Below are 15621 nucleotides of genomic sequence, written 5' to 3'. Positions count from 1 at the left end.
GTGGCAGGCCCTAGCCGAGCATGGTGATTTAAATCGAAGCGAATTAGTATGAAAAATGCAGTTCCGCGGTCACAGTCGCCATATTTCTGTGGCTCAGTAGCCACAGATGGCTAATGAGTGCCAATGGGCAGCATGGATGAGGACATTTCCATGGTCACCCAAAGTTCTCCTGGCTCGCACTCATCTAGAGGTTTGACGGGAGTCAGCGTTTCCAAGGAGCTCTGGTCCATTTACTGGGACATGGTGTTTAGAGACCATAGTCTGAGGTGCTGGAGGTGCTCACTGCTTGGAGTTGGTTCCTGTTTCTAGGCCTTTCCATGGACAGAGGAAGGGCTTTTGTATTTTTTAAAGGTAAACTGTGTAGTGAGTTGATCCTGATATCCCTACTTCAAATTCAGGACTAGAGGCTTTTTACCGACCCTCATCATCCTTCCACAGCGAGATTCCAGTCTTAAGGGGCTGGTTCCCAACACCCACACAGTTCTCGTTTGATCTGTCCCACAGTCACACACACAACAGTCTCCGAAAAGTGACATCAACACAGCCCACAACCAACACAAACCCAACCGTATAATTACCGTAAACCCCTCTTCAGGGATGTACAGCCAGAGTACTGTGTTTTAAGGTCATCCGGAATAGTTCCTCTCCATGTGGGAATGTCACCAATGGGATACACGTTTAGGTTTCTTTATTCCCTTTTAGTTTTGAGTTTTTAGGGATGGCTTTTTACATTTGATTTTGTTTTGTAATTATGTAAAATACTTACATGGTTCCAAGTCGGACCTACAAGACAAATTACATTCAAGGAAGTCTCATCGATATACTGTCACCTCTCCCAATGGGTAACGTTTATTAATGGTTTCTCCTGTTTTTTACAAACTCTGAACACACACACACACACACACACACACACACACACACACACAGAGGGTGCCAAAAAAATGTGTACACATTTTAAGAAAGGAAAACTGTATGAAAATTGTAATACTCAATCTATACCGATAACAAAAGATAAATACAAGTCACATTTGACTTCTGCAATGACAAGAGGTGCTCACAGTGGTTACCATCCGCGTCCAGACACTTCTGATGACGGCGAACTACTGCTTGAGCAACGTTGACCAAAGTGTCCACTTGTCTACATTTTTTTGTCACCCCCTGTATGTATCTACATATCTATATCTATCTATGTGTATATATCTCCATGTCTTAAATAAACAATAGCATAGTTTACACACTTTTTTCCACCTTGCTTTTTTTCGGTTAGTAATATATCCTGGAGACTACGCCATAGTGAGATCCAGAGATGTCCCTCACTTCTTTTTATAGTTGAAGGCCCCCTTTTCATGACTGTATCAACTGGTGCCCTAGTGGTTATCTAGGTTGTCTCTAGTTTTTTGCGATCACAAGTAGTTCTTCCATGAATAGCTTTTAGCGTACATCGTGTTGTGTTTTTGCTGGCATCTCGTTGGGATGGGAACCTAAAAGTGGAATTGCCAGGCGAAAGGCCAACATACATGCAACGTGGCTAACTATGCAGTCATTTTAAAACCAGGCATCTCTAGGGAAAACTAAATCCTTGTATACTGTCTATCCTTTATGCTGACTTGGAATAATCTGTAGGTTTTTACTGAAGCATCTTACTGGCTATTCCTACAGTGACATAGAGGGTGTGTTTAAAAACCCGTAGCTGTCTCTAAATGAAACCACTGGTTGATTTAGCTCCTGGTAAAAGCTCTCAGTGGGAAGAAGTCACCCATCGCATGAGTGCGTGAAGCAGCCCTGCTCTCCACATCTGCCCGGAAATTACCCAGGGCCTGCAGGTGTGACCTGTAGATTTCTATGCCCACCTGGACTTTCTCTGTCTACCATGGGCCTGTCTATTGCAGACTTGGTGGTGGCAGTCAATGGGATCTGGGTCCTCGTGGAGACCTTCATGCTGAAAGGTGAGACCGGTCGGGGGACTGGCCCATCCTGTGAGTGCACCTGGGCCGTCTCTTGAGCTGTTGCCCCTCTGGCCTGCAGGTGGGAACTTCTTCTCCAAGCACGTGCCCTGGAGTTACCTCGTCTTCCTGACTAGTAAGTCCGACGTGGCTTTGCTGACCAGCTTGTCTTAAACACTGGCAGGAGCTTTCATTTGGTTTGGGACCTCATGGCTCTTCTCTAAAGTGGGGAAGCTTGACGGGAAGTGAGCAGAAATGGAGTCGGATTCCATCCTGTCCCTGTTTAAAACTCTTTCATGGTTCTCCACCGCCCACCAGATCACGTCCCCATCCTGGCTGTGCTCACATCGCCCAGCCTCATGGGGCCCCTTCAGCCTCGTCTCCTGCCAGGACTGCCACCCATGCCCTCGTTACAGCCTCCCGATCCCCAGTGCCCTGTGCCCGTCTTACCTCAGGGCCTTTGCACGGCTTGTTTCCTCTGCCTGGCGCACTCAGCCCCTTGCCACACTGCTCTGCCTCACATTCCTCCGCCTCTTCTTATGTCTAAACGTCCCTGAGCACACTGCGCTGATTACCCGTTCATGGTCTTTCCTCCCGTCGAAGCTCCGTGGAGGCAGGTTCTACACTGTGTGGTTCACTGTTACATGCCCAGCACAATACCTGGCATGGAAGAGGTACAGGAAATACCTGTTGGCTAGACAGACAGATGGCGGGGCCATTCTCAGAGACGGGGAGGGAGTGTCTCCCTTCTTAGCAAGTTGCCCAGTTGACCAGCATCTGGGCCAGGCCCTCCCCTGGAGCCTACACAGTGGGCCGTGGGGGTGCATGGCTATCTGGAGGGCACCAGGCCTGCAGGGGATGCCGGAGACCTCTGAAGGGTCTCAAAGAGGAAACTGAGCCAGGCCACGTGTGGGAGCTGTGGTGAGGACTGCTGCTAACTGCCTGCTCCCTTCACAGTCTATGGGGTGGAATTGTTCCTGAAGGTCGCCGGCCTGGGCCCCGTTGAATACCTGTCCTCTGGATGGAATCTGTAAGTGGAGAGCACGTTTCTTAACCACACCTGAGACACTAATGAAAGCCTCCCCCTCTCCCTACACACCCACAGCACACATGCTGTGTCTGCAGGTACAGAGGAAGGTGTCAGACCAGGTCATGGCCTCTGGCTCCGGGATGTCCTAGGGTCGGGCTCTTGTCTCATTGTCTCTGGCCACCCACGCCAGTCCTTCCTGCACATGGCCTCTGAGGGTCCTTAGACTGGCCGGCTCTTCCTGAGTCATTTAACCCCCACACCCTCCCCAACAACTAAGCTCTTCTCCATTAAAACCCCGACGCCCACACAGAAGGCAGTCCCACCACCTCCGTCGGGCAACAGCAAGCCGGTGGCTGAGAAAGACCTGAGTGGCCCTTCTCCCTGTTCCACTGAGGCCTCAAGAGGTCACATGCCACCCGTTAAACTTAACTACCCGTGAAATCAGGCTACACTCACGAGGTATTGGGTCGTGAGATAGAAATGAGTTAATAAATAGAGAAGAGTGTGGGCCGCACCTTAAGCCATGTGCCAAGCTGTTTGCAGGGTCTCAGTGCGGATCTGTAGAGGAGGGGGGGGCTCTGGTCTCCAGGTAGACTCTTACCTGCCAATCCTGCCCCTTCCCTCAGTGACCTCATCAGGGTCACCGCTATAACCGATATCTGCCGTTAGACCAGTGCAGGACCTTCAGTAGGGGTTCCTGGGCATTTCTGGCCCCCCAGGCGTGTGCTGTGATGGGGTGTGGCCACGTCAACCTCAGAGATCCCAGGGCTGCAGGAAGCTGCTGCCCACCTGGCCGGCCGCGGGCCTCTTGCTTTTGCTGTTGTTGGTGTGGGGGCTCCTTGGAAGGGAGCACTGAGAACGGGGCTGGGAATGAACGCCACCCAGGACGAGGGAGGCCAGGGTGGGATGGACTGCTCTCCCTCTGCCTTCTAGGTTCGACTTTTCCGTCACCGCATTCGCCTTCCTGGGACTCCTGGCTCTGGCCTTCAACATGGAGCCCTTCTATTTCATAGTGGTCCTGCGTCCCCTCCAGCTGCTGAGGTGACAGGGGCACAGCTGAGGTTGGGGAGAGGCAGGCAGAGGGAGGGCGGGCAAAGCCTGGGGACTGGTCTGGGAAGTGGCCGGAATGAGCCAGACATTTCACAAGCCTGGGGTCAGAGATTGCAGTGCCCCCCCAAAAGTGCCCAGGGGCCATTGTCTCCTCATATCACTGGGACTGGTCCCCTCTAACGATGGAAGAAAAACATGGCTTGGGTGAACTAGGCCTGTGGTGCTGTCAGCTGTGGCCAGGGAAACACTTGTGCTCGCAATCATAAACCAGAAGGCATAGCTCTTGGGGGTCCAAAGGGATTTTGAGGCCCTCCGTGCTTTTCTGGAATAGCCTGTTGTTGAAAAAAATCCTCACTTGGTCTCACACGTTTCCCAGGGACCATTGTGGGGACTCAGTAAAGCACTGCTCGTGGGCAGTGTCCCTCGCTACTTAGGGACTTTGAGCTCTTCAGGAGCCGGGTTTTCCTGGTGGATGTCCGGCTATGATCCCATGTATGTCCATCGTTCCGTCCTTCCTGGGAGGAGAGGTGGAGGTGTGGGACGGGGCCCCGGGGCGGCACCTCTGCGGCAGCTCCTGGGGGGGGTGGCCAGGCCAGGCGACTGTCAGCTTCTTGTCCCCACACCGCCACCCTTTCTTTACCATGGGCGGCCACACTGCGGGCTCCTCTGTGGCCGGGGCTTCTGTTCCCTTCTTTCTCGGGTTTGCTGCCCTGTCGAGCAGGCCTCCCCCGCTCTGAGCCTTCTGGCTTCGTTAGTAAACCGTGGTGAATAGCTGCTGCTCCCCGTTCACCGAGAAAGACTGAGGAGACACAGCGTGGCTCTGCGTCCCTCCCGGGCCATTGTCCAGCCTCAGTGTCCTTGGTGCCACCACCGCCCCTTCCCAGGTGCAGGAGTCACCTGAGCAAGTGCCAGAGTCGGCACCCAGATGGATGAGAGGCTCCTGGGCCTGTCGTCCGCCTGGTGCTGTGTCAGGTGGGGCTGCAGCCATGCCCTGCGTCTGTAAGTGACCCGGCCTCCTTCCCTTGCTCAGGTTATTCAAATTGAAAAAGCGTTACCGCAACGTGCTGGACACCATGTTTGAGCTGCTGCCGCGGATGGCCAGGTACTGCCCTGCCTCTTGGCCCCAGGGCCAGGCGTCCTGAGGCTTGTGCCCCCGATGGGCGGGCAGCCGGGTGGTCATGGGAGGAGAGGAAGAGACTGAAATCGAGGGTCTGACGGGTCTTCAAGGCGACTGAAACCTTGACCACCACGGGTCTCCCTGGCACCACTTTTCTCCACTGACCTGTCTGAAATATTTAGTAGGGAGGGCAGGGAGCTGTCAACTCACTTACCACCTGTGTCTACGTTCACAGGTAAGGGGTCACCTGTGAGTCTACCTTCACAGGTAAGGGGTGAATCTCTGGTCAAGGGGCATCTGTTCAGAGAGTCCTCATTCGAGCCATTTTTTAGCCCAGACCTGAAGGACGAGGCCCCCTTCCCTGCAGGCGCTTCCCAGGCGGTGAACCTGGCTAGGGGCATGCCTCCCCCAGTCAGCTCAGTGGGTCCGAGGAGGCCGGGCTGCCGGAGGAGGCGGGCTCTGCTGCCCGACCCCAAGTCACCCTGCCCCTTTGACCCTCCTCCCCAGCCTGGGCCTCACCCTGCTCATCTTCTACTACTCCTTCGCCATCGTGGGCATGGAATTCTTCTGTGGGATCCTCTACCCCAACTGCTGCAAGTGAGTACACAGCGGGCCCCTGGCCCGGCCCGGCCTGGCCCGGCCACAGGCAGCCTGTGTTTCCAGAGGACCAGAGCCCGGCTGAGTGGGGCCCTCTCGGCCTCAGGGACCTCAGGGCCATGCCTGTCTGAGCCGCAGCACCCTCGACAGCCTCTGGAATTACTTTGCTTTTAGGGCTCAGTTCAGTGCCGTAGCTAAGTGAGGGGCCTGGAAGCCCAGGGTTGTGCTGCAGTGAGGACATCTGAGCAAGGTTCCCTGTCCCTCAGGCAGGGTCCAGGAGCCGCCCTCCAACCAGGCCTGGATCAGCTCACCCTCTGGGCTGAGGGCTGGAGGCCTCTCGAGAACCACGTGTGGCCTGGGGCCGAGGCCTGAGTCCCATGGCTTTCTCCCATGTCTCTCCAGGGAGTGGCTGTGGACCTGGGCAGGCACGTCAACCAGGGGCAGCCACTTAGGATTAAGGCAGACGGATACCTACAGGAAGGATAGAGAGGGGGGACACCACCCCCCATGCCCTCTCCCTTCCTCCAAGCCACCAGGATGAAATCAGCATACTCTGCCATTAATTCTCCATTCAGCGTTCTCTTTAAAATTTGGTCCTTCTGGCCCAAAGCACCTTCCATAAAGAAACACCTTCCAAAAAAAGGGAAAAGGAAAGAAACCCCTTCCAAAGACACTGGAAGCTGTTTTGAACGTCAGGCTGAGCTTGGAACGAGAGATCGCAAACTGTAGGGTACGTCAGAACCACCAGGCAGCTGCTGCGAGGTGCCAACTCCAGACCCCACCCTGCGTGTCTGATACAATGTGCCAGGCGAGAGGCTCCACCCTGCCTTCTGGAGACAAGCTCCCTGGGAGACTTGTAGCCACAGGGGGACGTGTAGGAACATCATTGTGGGTTTTAGCAGGTCAGCCATGAAAGACTGGAAGGGAAGGAGCACGCCAGCTCTCAGGACGGGGCAACACCCTGTTAGAACACCCGGCCGGTGCCGCAGGAAACCTGACGAGAGGCTGTCTCCTCCCTGGGCTTGTGGCCCAGCGCCCGGCCTGAGCAAATCGCAGATTGGACACATCCATAGGAGGCATTTCCTCTCTGCCCACCCAGCAATGTCTCCCACGGGCAGCCGAGAGGGAGAAGGCCTAGCCAGTGGCAGAGAAATGCCAAGTGAAGGCAGATAAGGGGGGGGGGGCAGCCTGGGGGCTCCCACCAGCACCCAGCCGGTGAGAGGAGCTGAGGTCCCCGTCGGCAAGAAAGCTGGGGGCCTGGGCAGGAAAACAGGCTGGGCCAGGACGGTGCTCCTTGGTCGGACCTTGGTTTGCTTAAGCTTTTTGTCCTCTGTCAAGGTGACCAATTGTCTTGTGACCGTCTCTTCTGCCCCTTTGTCTCCCGGCCAGTACGAGTACCGTGGCAGACGCCTATCGCTGGCTCAATCACACCGTGGACAACAGGACCGTCGTAGAGGACGGCTACTACTATCTCAACAATTTTGACAACATCCTGAACAGCTTTGGTGAGTGCAGAAGTCACAGGTGGGACGCTCCCTGGGCCTGTTGCCTCGGTCACCACAGGGCCTAGATGGAGCAGAGTGAAGCCGTCTGACGCCTGTGTCTCCCCAACTCTTTGCCACACTTCCTCCAGTCCTCTCTGGCCCAGAGGGAGTGTGTGGTTTGCCCAACCTTGGGGGCGCAGGCCAGGCCAGGTCCCAGGCTCATTCAGTCACCAGGTTTTACTCCTTTTCTGATACTTTTTCAGCGTCAGGGAGCAGAAGAGCTTCGTGTTTGCTGGGAGGGGTTCAGCCCGATGCTAGGGAACCACCCCGCCTTGTCACAACTCCACAGTCACAGGGTGGGACCCAGCCACACCAGCCTGCCACAGTGCCCTTACATTGCTCAGATGGGACCCACACAGCTTTGCTCCTGGGTTCTGTAGAGGGGCTGGGGGCTGGGGAATGGAGGGAAGTGGCCTAGCCAGACAGCTTCTTGAGGAAGGGAAGCCCCTCGTGGCATCCCAGATCTGCACCAATTAAGATCTGAGTGCTGTTCCCCCAGTACCCCACCCCCACCCTACGCCCTGGTCCATCACAGACTGCTCATGCAAAGGGCACGCCCTTTTGGGGACCGGCCAAGATGGCAGCACTCCCTGTGGGACGGGCGCTCAGGGAGAGCCTTGGATGGTCCTTCTGGAGCTCACAGCCCACGCTGGCAGATGGGGATGCTGTCCCTTAGGTGCATGGTACCCAGGACAGGTGGAGAGGGCCACTTGACACTGACTTTGAAAATGTGGGTCTGTTCAAGACACTTCTCTTTCTCCCTTCCCTTTGGCAGTGACCTTGTTTGAACTCACAGTTGTCAACAACTGGTACATCATCATGGTAAGGACCGCGGTCAGCTCCTGGGGGCGTCTCCCCACCATCCTCTGAGATCAGCTCAGGGACTCCCCTCGCCCAGTGTGGGGAGCATTGCTCTTCCCGTTCCCTCTAGGGACTGGGGTTCTGCGGGGAGCCCACAGCCTCTGGGTCGCTGTTCTTCTCCCCCTACTGTGGGAGAGACTCTTTAATCAAGAAACAGTATGGCAGCGGTTGTGGGGTTTTGTTTTCCATTCCCAAACTCTCCCGAGGGCCACCCCTCCTCGGGACAGACCGTCCGTGTCAGTCCCAGGACCAGCCAGGACTATGCAGCACAGAGGAATTTAGATCCAGGGGACCAAGATCCCCTCCTGTGTCTCTCACAACCCAAGGCACATCAGGAAGGATCTGTAAAAAGCCGGGCGGTGCCAGGGGCCGCAGAGCGGCCTGAGCAGACAGCAGCCTGCCACCCCCACCCCCACCCCCCCCAGCCGCTCACTCACTGGCTGCTTCCCTCTGTCTCCAGGAAGGCGTCACCTCGCAGACCTCGCACTGGAGTCGCCTCTACTTCATGACCTTCTACATCGTGACCATGGTAGGTCCGGGGCCACAGAAGGCTCCTTGTCCTTCATCTTCCGAGTGCCCAGCTGCCCCTCCCCGGGGAGGAGGCAGCCGGCCCACGTCTGACCGGCTCTGCTCACACACGTCCACCCTCCCGCTCTAACCCCCGCGTCTGCCCGGCCAGGTGGTGATGACTATTATCGTCGCCTTCATCCTGGAGGCCTTCGTCTTCCGAATGAACTACAGCCGCAAGAACCAGGACTCGGAAGGTCTGTGCACGGAGCATCCGCTGCCTTCTGCTCGTCTGTCTGTCCAGCGTCAGCTGGTGGGCCGGCTGGCAGTCCAGCTGTTTGGGTGTCCCACCTTCCAGCCGTGTGGTTCCTCTGTCTGGCTTACCTTCCTCGACTTCTCATTGCCGTTGTTTGTCAAATAGTCCATGACAGAAACATGGTCTTCCTGATCTCATTTTAAGAATAAAAACCACACTGGTCATAGTTTAAGGCGGAGACAGGTTCCGCGGGGACATGGCAGCCGTCTGCCCCACCGTGCCCATCGCCCAGAGGCCCTTAGCTGTTTCCCCTTTTCGTTATCATCGCCTCATGGCCGAAGAGCGTGTTCACATCCCGCTTCTGGCTCGAAAGGGCAGAGCTGTTGTTGACAGCAGAGCCTATGGCACTTCCTCCCACAACCTGATGGTCCCCGGCTTTAAGAAGCACCTCAGTTGTTCCTGGCTGCATAGCTTTCTGCGTACGCATCCTTCATTCTTTCCTGATTCTCCATCAAAACTGCCATTACTCGCTTCAGATCTCTGTCGTATCCGGCTGTCTGACCACGTTCCCTTTGCTCGGAGACTCCCTCCTAAAACCCTCTGTCCCCTGTAAGCTGCTGGCCGGACCAGTGTTCCCCGTAGCCACTGCGGGGGTGGGGAGACGTGAATTCCTGATGGCAGCAGGCAGAGGGCCTGTCGTCCTGAGGCCGTTTTGCTCAGAGAGGGAATCTTAGGGCCTGTGGGGGGAATCTCAGCAGGGAGGGTGGCTGAACCAGAACAGGCCGGACCGGGGCTCTGAGCCCAGGCTCCTTTCCTTCCTGCAGTTGATGCTGGCATCACTGTGGAGAAGGAAATTTCCAAGGATGAGCTGCTGGCTGTCCTCAAGCTGTACCGGGAGGTGCGGGGAGCCGCCTCGGACGTCCCCCGGCTGCTGAAGACCGTGTCCCAGATGGAGAGGAACGAGGTGAGGAGCGACAGGGCCCCGTCCGGTGGAGGGGGTGGGTTGTGGCCGAATGTAGTCTCCCCCCCACTGTCCATCCCCACAAGTTTTGGTGACACTTTTGGATGGCACCATCGCAAAAGCCAGAGGAGCGGGCGAAGCCTGTTGCACGGTGGAGCCCCAGGGCCCCAGCAGGGTGGAGCCTGCAGCCTCTGCTCTTCTGTAGCAAAACACCATGGTCTTTCTGGGACGGAGATCAAGGACCAAAAGCGATCTGAGCCTGAAGATGTACCAAGAGGAGATCCAGGTAGGAGTGCCCCCGACCGGGAGTGGCTGTCCCTGCGGCTGATCGGGTGCTCTCCGGCTCCTATCTTGAGGAGGGGGGGAAGGCTCGGTGGGGAGATACGGGATCATAGGTTGGGACCATGACTCATCCTGCCAGGACTCAGGTTTGGGGGGTGGGAGCTCGGGGCTCAGCCTTGAACCCTTGACCCATTCCCCTCTGTAAGCACCTCGCCTGTCTGGTTTTCCGCGTGTTACTGCCACTTGTGCATTCTCCAGAGCCCCATCTCCATTTCCTAGTCGGAGCCATTGCTGCAAATGAAATGTGCACAGCAGGAGACGTAATGGGCCCAGGGCGGCTGGGGGCCCTGGTGAGCTGGCGAGGACACGCCTCTGCAAAGTGCCCCTCTTCCCGGGTCCCACAGCCTGTTGATAGGAATAAGGCCTGCTGTGCCCAGCACGTCTCTTGGGTGTTTTGACTGTTTGGGTGTTTTGTGCTAACATAAGAGAAGGCAGAGAAGTCAAATATTATTTTGCAAAATCTTTCCACGTTGGCAGCTAAGTAAAATCTGCAGAGCCCCTCGTGGGCTGGCACTCTGCATTCCGGACAGAGCCCCCGGGCCACAGGCCACCCACGGGGGAGCCCTGCTTTGAGTCTTCCCTTCCACCCAGGGCTCGATGAGGGTCACCCTCGCCGGCCGTTGTGATTGGGATATTTTCTGGTGTTCCCACAGCTGGAGACCTCGTGTTTCCCTGGGACAGTCTCGTGACCAGCATCCATGCCCAAAAGGCTGGGGGCTGCAGTACGCTAAAGTGACTCACACATTCTCTATAAAAACACAGGGGTACAGATACTTAGTAGCTCACTGACCTTGGTGTCACAGGAACGTGGAACTCACATGACCTTTGGTGTCATGAAACCTGGGTTTGCCCTGGCTCTATGACCTTGGGCAAGTCATTCAGCCCTTCCCCATCAGGGAGAGGGGGACAGTCCCTGCCTCATGTAGTAGAGATGACTGCACGCGAGGACGCACTCAGGTGCTGTCCTGTCCCCTGGCCTCTGCCAGGCCGTCCTTTCCTGGCCTCAGTTTCCCTTCTGTAAGACGCCGGGGCACAGAACTAGGCTGTCCCGGTATTTTTTAAACTCTGTGGTTCAGACTCTTTCAAATAGATCTGTGGTTCAGATCTATTTTTTAATTCCTTAATGAGCTGAATACCCGACCCCAGAAATGGCAGATGCTAGGACAGTACCGGTCTTAAGGGAGCTGTTGGATTTTTCTCAAACTGCTCTCAGCTTTGTTGGAGGGTAGCGCGTGGGAGTTAGAAGGGGCCAGCTTTATACAACCTCGAGCCTCGCTTTCCTGGGCTGTCAATAAGGACACAACTCCTGCTCAGCTCAGTAGGGATACCTCAGAGGCGTGGGGGCGGGGCGTCTGTTGTCAACGACCGGAGATGATGGTCTTGAGAACAGGACAATGACCACTCCCTGACATGTGCCAAGCACACTTCACAAGGCGGTTTGCAAACCTCTGATTAATGAGGGGAAGATTTCACTGTAGTTTTTCTATCTGGGGGCCTATTCATGGGGGAGAGGGCGGCCTTTCAGTCCCAGTTGGCGGGGGGGAGCTGGCAGACCTGCCCCCTCCATCCTGGACGGTCCCCCGGTTCTGGAGGCAGAGGCCGGAGGGTCACAGCACTGTCTGGCCTGGTGACTGTCAAGCTGGGGGAAGCGCAGGGCTGGCTGGGAGGGTGCCGTCCGCTCAGCACCCCATTTGCCCTGTGCTCTAGGAGTGGTACGAGGAGCACGCCCGCAAGCAGGAGGAACAGCAGCAACAGCTCAGTGGCAGCGGTGTCCCCGTCACCCAGCAGCCCCCAGGCAGCCGCCAGCGCTCCCAGACCATCACTTAACCAGCTCACGAAAGCCATCTCTTCTATGCAATAACACAATAGTATATTTTACTACGATGTATCGAAGTATGTGTGTGTGTATGATACACACACACATTCATATATATGCACATATTTATATATAGAAAAAGGAAAAGACAGACAGACAAGATGGGGTTTGGTTTGTACCGTTTTTCTTAACCCCAGAGGTCAGTTTGGTTTGGGGTTGGGGGGTCAGGCCCCTAGGAGCTCTCCGTCACATGGAAAGCTCCAGAAGGCCCCTTCACAAGACAACCACTTGAATAGATTCTGCCCATCTCTGCAGGGCTTGTCTTCAAAGTGGACCAGCCCTCCCTAGGCCACGTCCGCATCCAAACCGGCTTCCTGACATTGCTTTCAGAATCACGTCCCAGCTGACAGCTACCCCACTAACTTTCCCTGCGGCCACCTCACAGGTTTCTGTGTCTTGCTTTGGGGACAAAACCACTTAGGAATGAAAGAACCCACATCCTCGGGGCTCGTACGTCTATATATAGATATACGATAATGTAATAGAACGTTCTTTGGGGGACCAGTGCCTTGGGCCTGAGGGAAAGAGTAAGAAGGGGTGTGATCATGCCGTGTGGTCAGTGCTAGGCTGCAAGATGGCGCGGACGCGTTCTGTGAACTGGCTCTTGTCTTCCTCTCCCACATTCCTTCTGGTTTGGTTTCAACCCTTGTTGCTGAAAAGCCTCCTAACATGGCCTCCTTTGGAATCCAGGCCCAGCAGGAGGAAACAAGCATGAGGCTGGCCGATGGCTACCATCCCAGACCAATTCATGAAATGAACTCTCTCCACTAAATCCCTTTTCCCTGTGATTGTCCTGTTTGAGCAAAGACATGTTGGTTAATTCAGGATTCTGCTAGAGACGATACAGCTCCTTCACACGTGTGCATTAGGTTCCACTGCTGGGAATGGGAGCAAAGAGCACAGACCCCCACCCCACCCCCGCCGGCTGTCCTCAGCGGCCCTGTGGCTGAACCCTGTGGTCGGTCCACTTGGCTAGCTCTCCCCTCACCTTGGACAGTCGCCCTCCGTGGACTTGACAGAGGCAGGAGGGGGGCCTCTGCTCCCCGCAGGAGTGATGGTGCAGCTGTTCAGGTGAACCCTCCGTTCCCCAAGCACTCCTGGTGCCCTGGGGGAGTTCTCTGTGAGATGGGTGTGGTCTAGGTAGGACGGGCACCCCAATCCAGAGCAAGCCGTCAAGGTTGGCAGTTCTGCTGAGTGGTGCTGGTGGCTGCAGAAGCAGGGTTGGAGTGGAGGGACCTTCACAGCTCTCCGGGGCTGCAAACCTCTCATGGTGCAGGAGGCAGAGGTGGCGGGATGCAGGGATGGGAGGGGCAGGGGGAGCAGCCCCCCTGGGCATCCAGCTCTCCAGCTGCCTCCACCGCCTCCCATGACTTAGGAAGACTGATGGGCAGAGGTTCCCCTCACCCTGTCTTCCTCCTGACAGGGCAGGGCGTGATCCCAGGGATACAGTACCGGCGGCCCCACGCCCTCCATGGCCCCCTAGCCAACACTGCAGGGAGCTCTGCCGCTCACCAGGGGAGAAGTGGTAGGCGTTTGCGTTTTTTAAAGCACAGCCCTTTGGGGAAACAAGGAATTTTGGGGAACCCCTGCGATGCCCACAGGGATCAGGAGGCTGATGTCCTCTTCGTCTCTGGAGGGCCACTGGCTGTCACGGGCAGCTCAGTACCGAGCCCCAAGCAGAACCCTTTCCCTCCCCAGAGAAGCAATTTCATTTGCACAAGTGGGTGCCTTTTAGCTTTCTTGTACTGAAATGGGAGTTTGGAAGCGGGGTGAAGGGGCAGCTTTTAAAGGAGGGTGGGCGTCCTCCGAGCTGAATGTCATTCTAGGGCCTCATTCTAGTCCCTTCCTCTGCCCCCAGGGGGCTGCAAACCTGGGAAGGGCACCAGGGGAGTTGAGGCCCCCAGTGTGAGGGGTGGTATCAGGAAGGGGGCGGGGGGGGTGCTCTAGTCCGTCCCTCCCAACCCTGGGAAAGGCCCTGGTGTAGCTAGGACGGGATGAATGCAAAGGGCCAACAGTGCTGATGGACCAGACTCCAGCCACTGGTCAGCGTCCTTGTCATTGAAGATGAGGACAGCTGTCCCCATGGGGTCACCTGTGGCCTCGGCAAGTTGACCCTCAAATTTGCACATAGGCTCCTGGAGCAGGGAGCGGGTGTCACCCAGGGCTGTGAGCTCTGAGGGACCCAGGACATCATCCAGCTCAGATGCCCTTACCTCCCACGTCATAGCTTAGCAAAACCAAGCTGAGACTCGCCTGGGTCAAGCAACCTATCAGTGGCCGTGATGGCTCTGCCCCTGCCCCACTTTGGGAGTGGGGGCGGGGTGCCATCTGGTCCTTCCTTGCTTCCGTCCCCCAAACCAGCCTTACTCCACACCACGCGACAATCATTTTGTACGGATAGCGGGAGCAACGCTGTAAGGTTTTGTACATTGATTTGTTACCTAGAAAACCCACTGTGTCTCCAGACGTCTGGCATATTAATAAAAGAGCCTCTGCTTTGTAAATGTGGCTGCTGCCTTGTGACATCTGCCAGGTGCCGTTCTGTGGCTTCTGGTATTGTGGAGTAAGTGGGGAGGTCCCACCCGTGGCCGGTCCTGAGCCCACCTCAGCTCCACCCCTAGATGTGCCATGAAGCCCAGATATGTCAGGCCCAAGAGCCTTCAGCCATGGGACCAACCCCTCGTCACCTGGCCCAGGTAAGGAAGAACTGGTAAGAACTAGCTATATGTTCTTTTTCTGTATATTTGAAATATTTAATAACTTTTTCATTGGTAAAAAGACGGCTGAATCCCTTTACTGCCAGCATAAGGCAGGCGGGCAAACTCTTACTGAAGAGGCAAGGTTATTGGCAGCAGGAAGGTCCTGAGGGGTGGGGGGCACTGCTCGTCCTCCCCTGAGCTTGTAGGCATTGGAACCCCAGTCCACAGCTCCCCTGAGGTAGGCACAGGGCACAGACTGACTCTTGTTTTGCAGCTAGGGAAACCCAAGGTTCAGGGCAGTTAGCCAAGGGCCAGCAGTCACAGAGATACGGTCTAGAGCTGTGCCATCCAATGTGGCTGCCACAAGTGGGGCCAGCTCCACAGGCTGATATGTTGGTGCCATCGCATTCAATAACATATATTACCATTAATTTCACCTGTTTTTCTTTTTGCTTTCTTTAATGTGACTAAAAACTTTGAAATTAGGTATTTGTCTCACATTCCGCTTCTGTTGGACGGTGCAGCTCTAGAAGTCAGCCCACATTGGCCTGAGGCCCCCGGCTCACAAGGTGTTCTATCCACGGGGTCCCAGTCGCCCTGACTCCCTAAACCCCGCTTTGGCATCTGTTTGAGCCCTGAGGAGGAGAAGATGCAGGAAGGCAGCAGGGCACACAGGGAGGGGCCAGGGCCTGGGCTTCTGTAGTTGCCTCCGGCCCTGAACACTTTGCAGGTTTTCCAACACCAGCCTGGAAGGTACCCAGTCATCCCCTTCACCCCAAACCCCAACCTTCGTGAGGCTCTGGAGGCAATTCAAGGAAGTGTTTTACCTCCTGCCTGG

The 15621-nt window shown here is 56.0% G+C and overlaps 1 protein-coding gene across 6 annotated transcripts in view; it reads left to right on the top strand.

Moving 5' to 3' along the window:
- The window catches only part of TPCN1 (two pore segment channel 1), a 54329-nt gene extending 39741 nt beyond the window's left edge, over nt 1–14588 (top strand). For all 6 annotated transcript variants that reach the window (XM_074321565.2, XM_088800999.1, XM_088801001.1 and 3 more), the window contains 13 exons: nt 1890–1946; nt 2026–2079; nt 2901–2973; nt 3907–4014; nt 5054–5125; nt 5648–5737; nt 7127–7242; nt 8057–8103; nt 8603–8671; nt 8822–8906; nt 9730–9869; nt 10072–10152; nt 11916–14588. In XM_074321565.2, the coding sequence (XP_074177666.2) occupies nt 1890–1946; nt 2026–2079; nt 2901–2973; nt 3907–4014; nt 5054–5125; nt 5648–5737; nt 7127–7242; nt 8057–8103; nt 8603–8671; nt 8822–8906; nt 9730–9869; nt 10072–10152; nt 11916–12035 (1112 nt within the window). In that variant the 3' untranslated portion in view covers nt 12036–14588. The remainder of the gene's footprint in view (nt 1–1889; nt 1947–2025; nt 2080–2900; nt 2974–3906; nt 4015–5053; nt 5126–5647; nt 5738–7126; nt 7243–8056; nt 8104–8602; nt 8672–8821; nt 8907–9729; nt 9870–10071; nt 10153–11915) is intronic.
- Nucleotides 14589–15621: the final 1033 nt, after the last annotated feature.

The sequence above is a fragment of the Rhinolophus sinicus genome, chromosome 9, assembly GCF_057876585.1.
Source record: "Rhinolophus sinicus isolate RSI-liver-muscle chromosome 9, RSI-T2T, whole genome shotgun sequence".
NCBI classification, from domain to species: domain Eukaryota; kingdom Metazoa; phylum Chordata; class Mammalia; order Chiroptera; family Rhinolophidae; genus Rhinolophus; species Rhinolophus sinicus.
The sequence above is the reverse complement of the archived record's forward strand: the minus strand, read 5'-3'. Positions and strand labels throughout refer to the sequence as shown.